General features: G+C 37.9%; 1 protein-coding gene across 4 annotated transcripts in view; it reads left to right on the forward strand.

The window, feature by feature from the left end:
* The window catches only part of vti1a (vesicle transport through interaction with t-SNAREs 1A), a 160,590-nt gene that overhangs the window by 16,647 nt on the left and 130,988 nt on the right, over window positions 1-12,955 (forward strand). For all 4 annotated transcript variants that reach the window (XM_017696042.2, XM_017696040.2, XM_037544009.1 and 1 more), the window contains exon 4: window positions 9,454-9,531. In XM_017696042.2, coding sequence (XP_017551531.1) covers window positions 9,454-9,531 — 78 coding nt within the window. The remainder of the gene's footprint in view (window positions 1-9,453; window positions 9,532-12,955) is intronic.

The raw sequence follows: 12,955 nt of genomic DNA on the forward strand, positions 1-12,955 counted from the left end.
CCTCTGGAGTTTAACAAGCTGTCTATCCTGCTAAAGTCCAGTAACACTCTCCGATTACAAACCTTGCGCATTTATTATGGAAATCCCTGGAATTGATGGTTTTTTTGCGGAGAGTGAAGCGTTTTAAGAGAAGAATAACTCAATCTTTTGAATGTGTCTTTTATTGGGAGTTGTTTTAGCCTGAGGATCTTGTGGATTGGTGGAGCAAAGCTGTGTTTTGATAACCAGAGATGGGATTGTGTGGCTTTGCGAGATCAGCTCTGTGGCGCATGGTGTAATCGCAGTGATGGGAGGATGATGAGGTGAAGGACTGTGTCACTCGGAGGAGAAAATCAAACCTCCATGGCTGGAAATGAGGAGATGCTGTACTTTAATAAGAAGGAGTAGCTTCCTCTGAGCCAGCGAGCCAGCATCCTTTTAAAATACAATGTTACAGCATTATCAAATATATACATCTTACACTGAAGATGAGCCTATCCATATGCTATATATATATATATATATCTCCAGATGTATGTCAGATCTTTGTGAGGACATGTTTTGTGTTGATTTGCAGGCTAAGTTATTGTTCTATGCTGAAATCTGTGTGTGTGTGTATAAAAGTGTGCTTAAAGTCCCTGGCGAAACGAGATGTAAAGCTAGTTGTCTGGGCAGGAAGTGTTTATTGGCTCAGAATACCACTAATATTTAATAAATTCAAATGACATCGATAAAATAAGTAGTCATTTTATGTTTATCAGTGTTTGTTTAACCATTTGCAAACCTCTCCTTATGGCAGCCCAGTACTGATTGTAGTGATCGTCCAATAACTCCTTCAGTTAATGAGTGCTTCATTATGTTACATTAAATGTGCTGATGATGTCATTTATTGACATGTAATTGCTGGGAATGTCATAGAGACATCTTGAACCAAACTTTGTTCTTTATACTAGCTCATAACTTATAAACAACTTTATGAAAATGCGAAATCTTGCATTTAATGTATTTAAGTTTCTGCATTCCTTCTAACGATGTTTGATGATTTAACGTATTAAATTTTTCTGCAGATTTAATTGCAGTTTCTTTGTAGTGAGTTAACAAAATAAAATAGAATAAAACAAAATATAAAAAGGGGCTACATTTTATGTTTTTGTTCCCAGTATGCACTGTTCCACAGTAAGTGTGTATTAATTTGATCAGAGACACCAAACTGAAAGTTAATTACTAGAGATAGTAGTAGTAGTAGTAGTAGTAGTAGTAATAATAATAATAATAATAATAATAATAATAATAATACACAGCCATTTAACAAAATACATATTTGTTAAACTCCATTGATAATAATAATTACTCAGTTGTAAACATATATTATGCAGACAAACTGTTTTTGTAATCTTAGCAACCTAATGTTTTTGCATGATGCTGTATATATCATGACTGACTGAAATATACAGTACATATAACCACTGTATGTGACTAGATGAATAATTTTCCATTTATCTACATTGTGTAGAATTTCTCTGTGACACTGATCACTGATCTGTGGGGCAGGCTTCATTGTTTAGGACAGTGGGGTGTGTGTGCACATAGAGCTGTGTGTGTGTGTGTGTGTGAGAGAGAGTGAGGGAGACAGGAGGCAGGAGAATCAGACGGAGCGGAGCTGTCTCCTCTCTTGGCCTATTGCTACCAACCGCAGAAACTGGAAGTGACATGTGACACTGCTAGAAAGTGATAAATTGACATCTGGGACAAAAAAAACGTGACAAAAAAAAATGTGATTTGCCACACTGGCTTAACTATGAAAAATCATGAAGTATTTATGAAATGCATTATGAATCATTGGTTAGTTTTTTGGCTCCTCTTTTTTTTATTTTTATTTTTAAAAAGCACATCCCGGCGAGAGCAAGAAAACCTATACATTCCCAACTGCTTTGACATCAACTGACTCTTTCCCCTTTTAGTGCAATATATTTACAGGGTAGTTGAAAACTGCAAATTATTTCAAAGTTTCCCCACTCGCGGGGCATTTATTTTCCTCTGACTTAAGTGTCTCTAATGAGGGGCATGTAGAAGGATGAGAGAGTTCTTTTGCCTGTCTCTGAGACCATTTTGGCTGGAAATCTGCTGGTTTTAAAGCCTGTGGTGGAAATGTACCATGGTCTTGATTAAAATTATACACTACAACACACAGCAAATATTTGTTTGTTTTTCACCAAAAGGGTTGGCCACCTTAGGGAGAGGGGAAAAAAGACAGACATTGACAGCAAGACCAGCTAGCAAGGTCATTCATTCCTCAGTGCAGGATTTTTCTGTCTTCTGTCTTGCTGAACTTAGCATGTGTAGTGTCTGATTCTTCAGAATCTGCCTTCAGTTTCTTTTTTTGTTCGTTTTGTTTTTATTTATTTATTTTTGTCCTCACAGAAAGAGCATTTGTCGGTTCTGTAGTGAAAACCCTTTGACTTTTGGCTCTGAGCTGGTTGCTATTGATTTAATTACATTAGCCTACAACCGTTTTTTTTTTTTTTTTCCCCCTCCCCATCCCAGTTAGATTTGCATCATTTCAGTTGTTTCTGACCTCTCTTAATAAAAGAGAAAGCTCGTAATAATGCTATGATACATTTCATAGCATTTATTAGCCTTTTATGATTTTCAGTGTGCCAGACATTCATTTGAAGTAGCAGGTAAATCCACTTCTTGAAGTAGTTTACAAGAGGGTGATGAAAGCATGCATTCGATCCCTTCCAAATGAGTTCCTTGTATGTCCTACACAGGGAGAAAGTCTGCATACCCCCTTAGGGTGCAACTGTCTTGCTTGTTTTTAACCTTCAGAAAGACTCCTGCTGTGAAGTGTGGATGAAGTTAAGTTCAGTTTTCTGCACAAGGCCTTCGCCTAAATCTCATTTGAATCTCCTGAACAATAGGAAGTAGAGCAGTATGCATGAATATATAGCATTAATGATGTAGTTAAGCCACTATGGCTGTTTAGCATTCGTATGCTAATGACCTGCCTATTCACCCTAGACAATGGCCATGCTGGTGAAAGCCTCAGTAATACGCTATTTAGCGTATCCATATGCACATGCGGACACAGGCATTTGCACACAATAATAAGGGCAGATATCTCTATGACTAGCAATATGTATTCTTAGATGAAACACTTGGAATAGACATCAAACAGTGAATGTAACATGAATCAAGGTCAGTAGAGGAGCCATTGCCAAAGCTAAGAAAGAGTTAAAAGTGAGTTCTTTTTTTATTGTTTCCAAAAGAGAAATATAGAGAGATGTTGAGAGAAAGGCATGGGGGAGACGTAGAGAAAAAAGTGCTTTTCTGTGGAAGGTTCAGTGAACCATATGTAGGTAGCCACAGGCTAATGGGCGATTGGTCCCTCGCTCGCCAGGTATCCTGTGCCTCAGAAATCCCTCCTCCATTTCCTCTAATCTCACCTTTTCTCTGGCGCTGACCCAGGGAGGCCCGTTTTATTCCCCACTGCACGCCAGAGGAGAGGTGCTGTGATGGGAGCAGGCCTGGCCCTGTCTGCTCTGGCAGGCTCCCTCCCCACCGGCTCTTCTCTATTGATTTCTGCACCGCTGCCTAGCTGGGGTCTGCTCTGCCAGCGCCCGCACCGGCCTCTCTCCCGGCCCAGCATTAATGTGCAGGAGAGAACGGCACCGAGAGAAAGGGGGAGAGAGAGAAAACGGCCTTTGATTTTTCATTAGAAATGCTTCCATATTTTAATATCGAGTTTAATCGGCTCTTATGCCTTAAAGAAATAACCATTCACAGCGACTCCCCGGCCTTCAAAAAGTATATGCTGCTTCTTCAATCACAGATGGTCGAATTTGTTCTTTTGTTGGTAGTTCAGTCGCAATCGTTTTTCTGCCTGTTTCACTCGCCCTCTCATGATGGGAGCAGGGTCGTTAGGCTTATTGACTGCTCTTGGTTTATAAACAATAAAAACAACATTTAACAGAAAAATAAAATCTACATAACTAATTTATATGAAATGGGTTCAAATTGTCCTTATAGGCTGAATTTGTATATAATTAAATATTTAGCTTGACTTGTTAATCTGTTATTTATTGCTCATTATTTGTGTTTTGTTTGTTATATGTATGTGTGTGTGCGCGTGTATATGTGTGTGTGTGTGTGTGTATGTATGTATGTATATGTATGTATGTGTGTACGTACATAAATATAAATGTGTGTGTGTGTGTATGCATGTATGTATGTATGTATGTATGTGTGTGTGTGTGTGTGTATATATATATATATATGTATGTGTATATATGTGTGTGTGTGTGTGTGTGTGTGTGTGTGTATATGTATATTCCTATAATACTTATAAAAGACATGTACCTACATACATGGATGTATTGTAAGTCAATTCATACAGTTTCTGCTTTTAATTCAGATCTACAAAGGAGTTATTATGTAATAATGTGTGTAATCTGTCGTTTGAATGTATTTAAGCTGTCGTTTGAGTGCGCTTCATTATATTTACAGCCCAGTGTATCTGTTGGGTTAATTTACTCTCCCGTGTGTGCTTTGCTTTTCAGTCTTTGTAAGAATTTCAGTTTTGTGTGGTTGTGAAACACAATGCTTTTACGCATTAAAGCCACAAACCACTAACCTGTGTGCTAATGAGAGGCCCCATGCTGCTATCTGATGCCTCTGTTCTTCACTGCTCCTGTAATTTTGTTAAGTGACTAACACAAATGTCATGTCTACACGTAAACACAGGTTTTTGGCTATCTATCTCACATACCCACACATTCTCTCTGATGATGGATTGAATGGATTCGGAGATAGCAAAGACAAAAAGAACGCCCAAAAAGACCCTTCCACAATAATTGCTGTTTGGTCCCTTTATCTGATATTTTATCAAACAGAGAAAAAAACATATTTAATTGAGCAACATCCTTCAATATGTTTGCACTTGGTATAAAAGATACTGGAGGAAAACATTTGTCTGTGTGTGTGTGTGTGTGTGTGTGTGTGTGTGTGTGTGTGTGTGTGTGTGAGTGAGTGTGAGTGTGAGTGTGCGCTTACACACTGTTCTTTTTGCTTGTGGAGAGTGTTAGCCCCCTGCTAGGATGAGATGCATTATTTAAGACTCTGTTGTGATAGTGCAGCCTGCTCGAAAAGGTCTTTGCTTTCTTTAACCACCACAGCATTTTGCCCCAGCTCATCACTTCTTATGCCACTAGCACTGACTCTGAAGCAACCATGTACCAGATGTTGCACGTTATAGAAAATACTACTCAAAAAGTTCATTTTGAGTTTTAAAACCTTATCATATCAACTCTCATTTCGTTCTGAGAGAATCGAGGAGTGGAAATGAGTGTCGTTCACAGTGATTATTTTTGATACCAGTCATAGGTGCATGGAGAGTGTTTATTTTCTTTTTTCACACTTGAAGTGCTAATTCCTCTTAAACATTTTCAGGAGATTATTAGTGAGAGAAAGAGTAGGTTAAATGGCAATTTGAGGCAGACACATTGCGTTTGACAAAAGTCCATTAAGTCAAAATCACAACTGGCCAGACATTTCCCACTGGTGAGAAATACTTAATGAAACACACTTTGTAAATTAAATATCATTAATTACTCTTCACGGTTTGCCACCAGCCGTGTGTGAGGGGTAAAAAATAAAGAGCAGAGAAGTGGAGGGAAAGCGTTCGCAGAGTCACTTCAGGGCCTCTCATTAAACTCTGCCCGTGGGTATTTTTACGCCTTTAACAGCCGGTCTAATGAACTGTTTACTTTTGCAGACGACGAGGTGCCATTATTATTTGCGCGTCCTTGTGTGGCTTTTTGCTGTCAGTATAAAGAGAGGGTGAGAAAAGAAGAAAATTGGGTTGATTTGCAGTGAATATGATTTTTAATTATTCATACCATTGGAGGAGACCAATTTTGGGCATTTTTTTTGCTTTTATTTTAAGTTAATTTTTTTTTGCTTAGAAATGTTGACACTTTATCCCCAAAGGTGAGGTGCCATAAATTTCCTCACTTTCAATCCTCAAGTGAATGAAATTGTTCTACATATGTATGTGTGTGTGTGTATGTGTGTGTGTGTGTATGTGTGTGTGTGTGTATGTATGTATATATATATATATATATATATATATATATATATATATATATATATATACAAATATTTGTACATTTGTTTATTTTTTTTAATTGAGGGGAAAAAAGTGTATTAATATAATTTACTTTAAAAATTAGTCTAATATTTATACTCAGATATAATTTTTATTTATTTATATATATTTTTATTTATATAATGTTTCATCGTTTAGATGTGCAGACATTATGGAAACATTTGCATATCCAATAAAAAAAATGTTATGCATGCATAATCAGTTTGATGGCTTGAGCAGGTTCTTGGGTTTTTTTTTTTTTTCCCTTTCCTTGAATTTCATGTCAACAGAGAGTAACACGTGTGTTTTTTTTTGACAGGACACAAGAACCTTCGTCTCTGGTTTGACGAGATGTGTCTGTTATAAAAGGCAGACAGACCACTTTGCATAAACTTAAGATGGATCTTTGTACTTCTTCTTGTGCTTCCGGGAATAGAAGCAAATTCTCACCCAAGATTAAAAAAAATGACAAAAGAAAGACCTTTCAAACAGATTAAAAAAAGAAAAATCCTTTCTTTTCTCTAGCAATAAGGTATCTGTGAAAGTGCTCATTCTTTTTAGATTACAAAGCCTCTTCACTTGGTTTCATGTTGTTTTTGTACAGTTTTTTTTTTTTTTTTTTTAATTTGAGTGGTCCCAGCTTTACCATGCTATAAGTAGCATAAGGAAGTTTAAATCAATTGATTTTTGCTAAGAGCTTCGCTTATTATTGGTCATTTTTTTAATAATGTCTTTCACTAACTCTGAACCTTCAGTGATTTTAGGTCATTCTTGCCCATTATTAAACGTAACGTTCCACCATCCAGAGACACTAAAGCACCTAATAAAGGCGCTCCGTCTGAACTAAAAGATCTGCAAGCAGGGGGAAAAAATATTCTAATGCTGTTTAAGTTGGTCTAGTGTAGAGCACTAATCAAAGTATTTCCAAGGGTTAAGCAGTCAATATTGCCTAGCTGCCTTGCTGTAGTGTTAGATGAAGGGGGGAGTAATCAGCACAAGGCTTGTTTTACTGCAGGGGGAGTTTTGAAATGGTGTAAACGGGTTGGGAGAGACATCGCTCTTTGTTTCAGTCACTGGCTTTCCCCCTCCATGACTTAAAGCTGCATTTGCCATTCTTTTTGTGAGCGCACCACTCAAAGGTTACATTGCCAAAGTGGTTGATGCTCTCAGCTACAACAAACAGCTATTTAGAAAAAGCAGAATGAAACAAAATAGCACGGTGGGTTTGAAGAAGATGTCAGTGCATGTATTCAAATGAAGTCCTCTCCAAGGCTTCAAGTTTCAATTACCAGCGAGCCTGCATTCCCCAAAGTTACTCCGCCGTTGTTTAAGATGAAACTCGACTAAAATGGAACATGTGGGTGTTTTTCTTTTCCTCTAGCGGAAGACACACTTTGTTTCTTTTTTCTCCTGGTGTGTCAGTGTGGCTTTGGTGTGTATCTCTCCTTAGGAAAGATGATTAACAATTACTGATCAACAAAAAGAACACACCTCTGTTGCTTCATAATGATGTGACAAATACTTATATTTCTTATTCATTTCATCTGGTTAACAGCAAAGTCTCAGCTGAATCTAAGATTTTTTTCAGCTTCATTTTTCTAAGGTCTCCCACTATATAGATACTGCTTATGCCTTTATTGTTGGCCTTTACACAATATTTTTCTGTAGTAAAGTGAAAGGCTTGGGGTGAAATTAATACATGTAGTCACACAAATGTAGATATGATTTGAGTTTGCCTCTAAAATAGTTTTCTGTGTTTTGTTTTTATTGATTGTATTTAAACACAAAGTGAAAAACAAATTTATGTGTTTACTACCTAACTTTAGGTTTAGGTTTGCTACTAAGATTACTACCCATAAGATTCAATTGGGTAGTAAACATTTATGTGCAAAAAACCCACAATTAGTACTTAGAATAAGTACAAATAATATTAATACCATTATGGTGATTGCATGTATGTCAGTGTTCACTTAACTATTTGCAAACCACTTCTTCTGACGCCCTAGTATTATTTGTAGTTATCATCCAGTATCTTGCCAATCAGTGCTTCATTAAATTAAATCAGTTGTCCTGGTGTTGGATTTGAGCAGATTTGTGCGATGACTGGGAGTAAAGTCTTCAACTGAATCTGCATTCTTTAAAGCAGCTCCTAACATCTCTGCAGAAGATTATTGTTGCTTTTTCAAATATATATTTTTTGTTTTTATTCTAATGTTATTGAATGTTGTACATGTCTGAACATATTACTACTGTGAAAAATGGTTTTAAACTGTATGCTTAGGTGCCCTGTATGTATATTATGTACAATAAGGAATATGGAAAAATTGTTGTAATATTGTGTTATAAAATGATCATCTTGGCTGTGTGATACATTTTTTTTTTTTGTATTATTTTGTTGGCTGTGTCTTTTCTCTTTTCTCTGTAAACGGGTGCCACAGTGTGCACCTTTCTTCAGTTTGTCCACCTGGAGAGTGGCAGCATGCCGGAGTGGTGAACAGAGCGAGGGAAAGAGGGCTTAGTAAACACTATTTATTTCTTACCGCCACTGTGTATTTAGTTTGGAGGGTATTTGAAGAGGTTGGCTGTGTTTGTAAACACACCATACACAGCTTGTGCTCTTTCAGAATTGAAGGTGGCACACTCTGAAGTGTGTGTATGTGTGTGTGTGTGTGTATGGGTGTGCCTGGTTTCTTTTCTTGTTGTTTTTTTTTTTTTTTTTTTTTTTTTTTGGACATGGCGTTCTCCTTTCTCCACTGGTGTAGCGGACGAGACCAGCAGAGAGCGCCCAAAATCTGATGGCACGCCAATCGCGTCAACCTGGTTGATGAATTATTCTCTGTCTAGCTCCTCGGCTGTGCATTATCACAGGGCCTGCCAGAGTACAGGGCTGACAGCAGTGACAGCCCCCAGAACAGATTTCCCTCTGACAACTGATACTTTTCTAATACACTCCCCGCCTTCGCCTCCTCCGACGCTCCACCATTCTTCACTTTTTATTTATTTAAGTGGAAGGGGGGCTTTTTCCATTATTTCCATGGTTCGGATTCACTCGAACCGGAATGGCTACATGGACCCACAAGCGCACGCGCTCTAGTGCACTCAGTTCATCATAAGCACAGCTCTAGCACTCGGCAGGTATAAGCATTTGTTTCATGTGTTGATCCATTAGGGGGCCCTCGTGCTTCAGAAATGTATGTTATTTTTCAAGGCAACTGAACTAAAGCTTGTTTTTCTTCCCCCCCTCCTTCCCCACTTCTTCTTCCTCTTTTTCTCCCCTTGGTCTTCCTCCTTCCTCTTTCTCTCTATCTTTTTCTCTCCCCCCATTGCAGAAAAGGTCACGTATTGCCTACAGTGATGAGGTGCGGAACGAGCTCCTCGGGGATGATGGCAGTTCCTCTGAGAGTCAGGTAGGGCGCTAATCAGGAGCTTTGGGCTCCCAGTGTGGGTGGCTGCTCGGGGTGAAGGCGGGTCAGGGCCGCAAGGGGCCGTGAGGGGGCCCTCTCCCAGAACCCTCTATGCTATTGGCACCAAGTCATGCGGAAGCAACACTGTTTAATGCAAAGCTGGCCAGTCCTGAATGGGCTCCAGGCTCTGGCCATCGTCTGGCCAGCACCAGATTGGGGCAAATTCCCCCTTTCTCCCAGCTGTTCCCCATCCGTCCAAGTGCTTATCTTTCTAAAGATGACCCCCCCCCTTCCCAAAAAAAAAAAAAAAAAAAAGAAAATCTTCAGCTTTCACAGTCTTTTAAACACACGAGGTGGTGGTACCACACAGACTCAGGGACTCAAGAATACAATGTATTTTAGATGTTATGGGAAAACAAGCATTTCTACCATTTTTTTAAATCATAAAAGTCCCTGTTTTACCATCTGAGGACGTCTTGAGTTTGCAGAATTGAACATTGCAGACAGTTATAAACACAGTCTCACATGTATATAAAAATGTAAGAATGAAACTACTATTTTAAAGGGCAATGATTGTTTTTTTTTTTGTATCCAAATTAAGATTATAGTTGATATTGATGAACAATTTCTTCTTTAACTGGGCGATGTGTACAGCTCAGTCAGAACCAAAATGACATCAGAGCAATAAAAAAAAAGATAAACAGTCTAAATGTTATTGATTCATTCATGTCAAAAAGAAAAAAGAAGCACATCTTAAACCCATCTTAATTGCTAAAAATGTGCTACGCATTCTTAAAAAAATGATTGTTCTGAATTATCTCTGAAGTACTGCATCAAAATAAAAATAATAACAAGTGTAAAAATGGGCATTTTAAGACTTGAGACACTCTGTCTCACCTACACAGCTGCTTTTAGACTGCCAGCAACAATGTCCTTTGACTAATTATATTGCATTTTAATTATTCTGCTAACTTTGGTGAAGAAGCCACATGTCGCACACACACACAAACACACACACATACACTTTTTCATGCACCTTCTCACTGTGTTTCTGTGGGTATGTTGTGGAACTATAGTGAGCTCGTAGGCAGCTGAGCTAAATAAAGTTTTCTCTTTTGTTTTTGATTTCCACCTTATTACCATTTCAATAATGACCCTTGCACCGTACATCTTACAAACATATGTATGGTTAGCCTAGATGCATAATTGATATGCATATTACCTCCAAATTAGTGCCACAAAACCAGTGAGCGTGACATTTTATATGGAAGTTGAGGGTAGATGTGCTGCCAAAGCTGTCATATTGCAGACAGTGATGGTTCTTATCAAATTATTGTCAAAGGAACACGATATTAGAACTCACTCCCCCTTTCTGCCATATTTTCTCATCCTAATTTAAAAACTGGCTCATGATGAGCTTGGTTATTTGAATTATTATTCAAAAATTTAGTCAGTGTTGCTTTCTTTTATCAATTGTAATTATGTTACGGAGTGGAGAACACAATGGCTCATTTAATATCCATTTTCAAGATTTATACTTTGTTCGTTTTAGTTGGCAAAGACTAGATAGTTATTTGAAAGGATTATATTTCAGCTCATTAATTACTCACTCTGTTTTGTTTAATGAGAGCTACTCTCCAGACAATGTTTAAAAAATTAATATACACGTGAAAAGTTCACAGATCCTGAAATAAAGTTTAGAGAAGATTTGTTTTAACTTAGGAAAGTAAAATGGCTTCATTAAAATCACAAACACAGTCAGGTTACTAGGCTTTTAAGGTTTAAAAAAAAAAAAACATTTGGCATATTGTGTGCCATATTTTTTGTGTTCTTTTGTATGCTCAAATTTTTGGATCCTGGCACTTGTACTAGCAAAACGTACTACAGACCCTCAGTTTGACTCATTTAACAAGTGAACTTCCAGCCAAAGAGCACAAAAAACATAACAGTGGCCAAGAAACGAGTGCCAGAGCTATAAGAAATGAAAATCTAGACACTGCTAATAAAATGAAGTATATCCAGAGTGTCAGAAAACTGTGGACATTTGACGGCTCTGTATTAAACCTCTTTGTTTTTGTTTTTTTTATGTTTGTTTCTGCTGGAGCATTTTCCCTGTCCTCTTTAAAAAATAAAAAAGCAGGTCTAAGGGAGCTGTGGTAAGGGAGCACACATTTGTCTGTTTGCTAAACAAAGAACTGTTATTTGATTCCATATTTACTAATCAAGTATATACATTTTAATTGCTGACGTATAGAGTGATAGCTAAGCACTTCCATTTACATATTCTGGCTGTTAACAAAGGCAAAATAAATAGGAAAGAAGGGATGAAGCCTCCTCTCCCATCCTTTCCCAGGTGCCGCATTTACTTAATTTCCATTTTAAAAACTTGGGGAGATAACACAAGACTTGGTCGTGCTGTGAGTGGAGTGCTCGGAACTTCAGGTTTTTTTTTTCTTCTTCTTTTTTTATCGAGCAAGACGGGAGCGATAGAGCGCAGGGGAAGAGATGAGTTGGTGGGGGTGCAGGGGCAAGTCGGTCAATTTAATTCCTGACGATCTGAAAGAGGTCAGGATCATTTCATATAGCCCTGGCTGAGCAGATCATTACCAGTCACAAATCTGTTCGTTACATGGCAAGGATTTATAGCTAAGTAAATAGGGAGTCGTTATAAGTTCTAAAAATGGCGTGTTGGCCCTGCGATAATGGCTAAAGAACGGTTTAATAGAGTTCGGCATTTATTCGTTATCTGTATGCGGACAGAGACAGAATTGGCGCTATCGCTTTTTTTTTCTTTCTTTTTTTTTTTTTTTAATAATGTGGTGGTCTACCATTGCACTTTTTTTTTTCGTGTTCCTCCCCCTCCCACCCTTACCACCCAAAACACACTTTACCACACACACGTACTTGTGCGAGCGCACACACTTTTTTTTTCGCTCATGAACACTCTGTGGAATAGTTTCGATTTCAGTCACAGCAGCTTGGCCACAAGAGATTGTGCTGGTTTGAGCCGGCATGGACCAGATTTTCCAGGCTACAAAGAAAGCAGATTACCACTTGTATCGAATTCTGTATTGAACAAAAAAAAAATCTTTGTTTGAAAACCTGCTTATTATCATAACAGAAAAATTGCAGCAGTGCAATTTTAAATAACTGACTCGCAAAACACGGAGATGGAGATTCGAAGTGTAATTATACAATTTAATGTAACTGTCTGTTTGTTTACAGCTTTTTTCCTGACAAGCTAAAGGTAGTGAATAAAAAATTCAGGTAATGCTTTAAAAAAGGAATGTTGAACAAAATAAGAATAGAACGGCACCAAGCTTAAAAATCTCCCATGTAGCGGCTGCAAATCCTCAGTGAAGGCTCACAATCGTCCAAGCAGCACAAATAAGATTGAACAAGTTTTGTTTGCTCTTCATTGAGATTG

Source organism: Pygocentrus nattereri, chromosome 13 (genome assembly GCF_015220715.1).
Source record: "Pygocentrus nattereri isolate fPygNat1 chromosome 13, fPygNat1.pri, whole genome shotgun sequence".
Classification (NCBI taxonomy): Eukaryota; Metazoa; Chordata; class Actinopteri; order Characiformes; family Serrasalmidae; genus Pygocentrus; species Pygocentrus nattereri.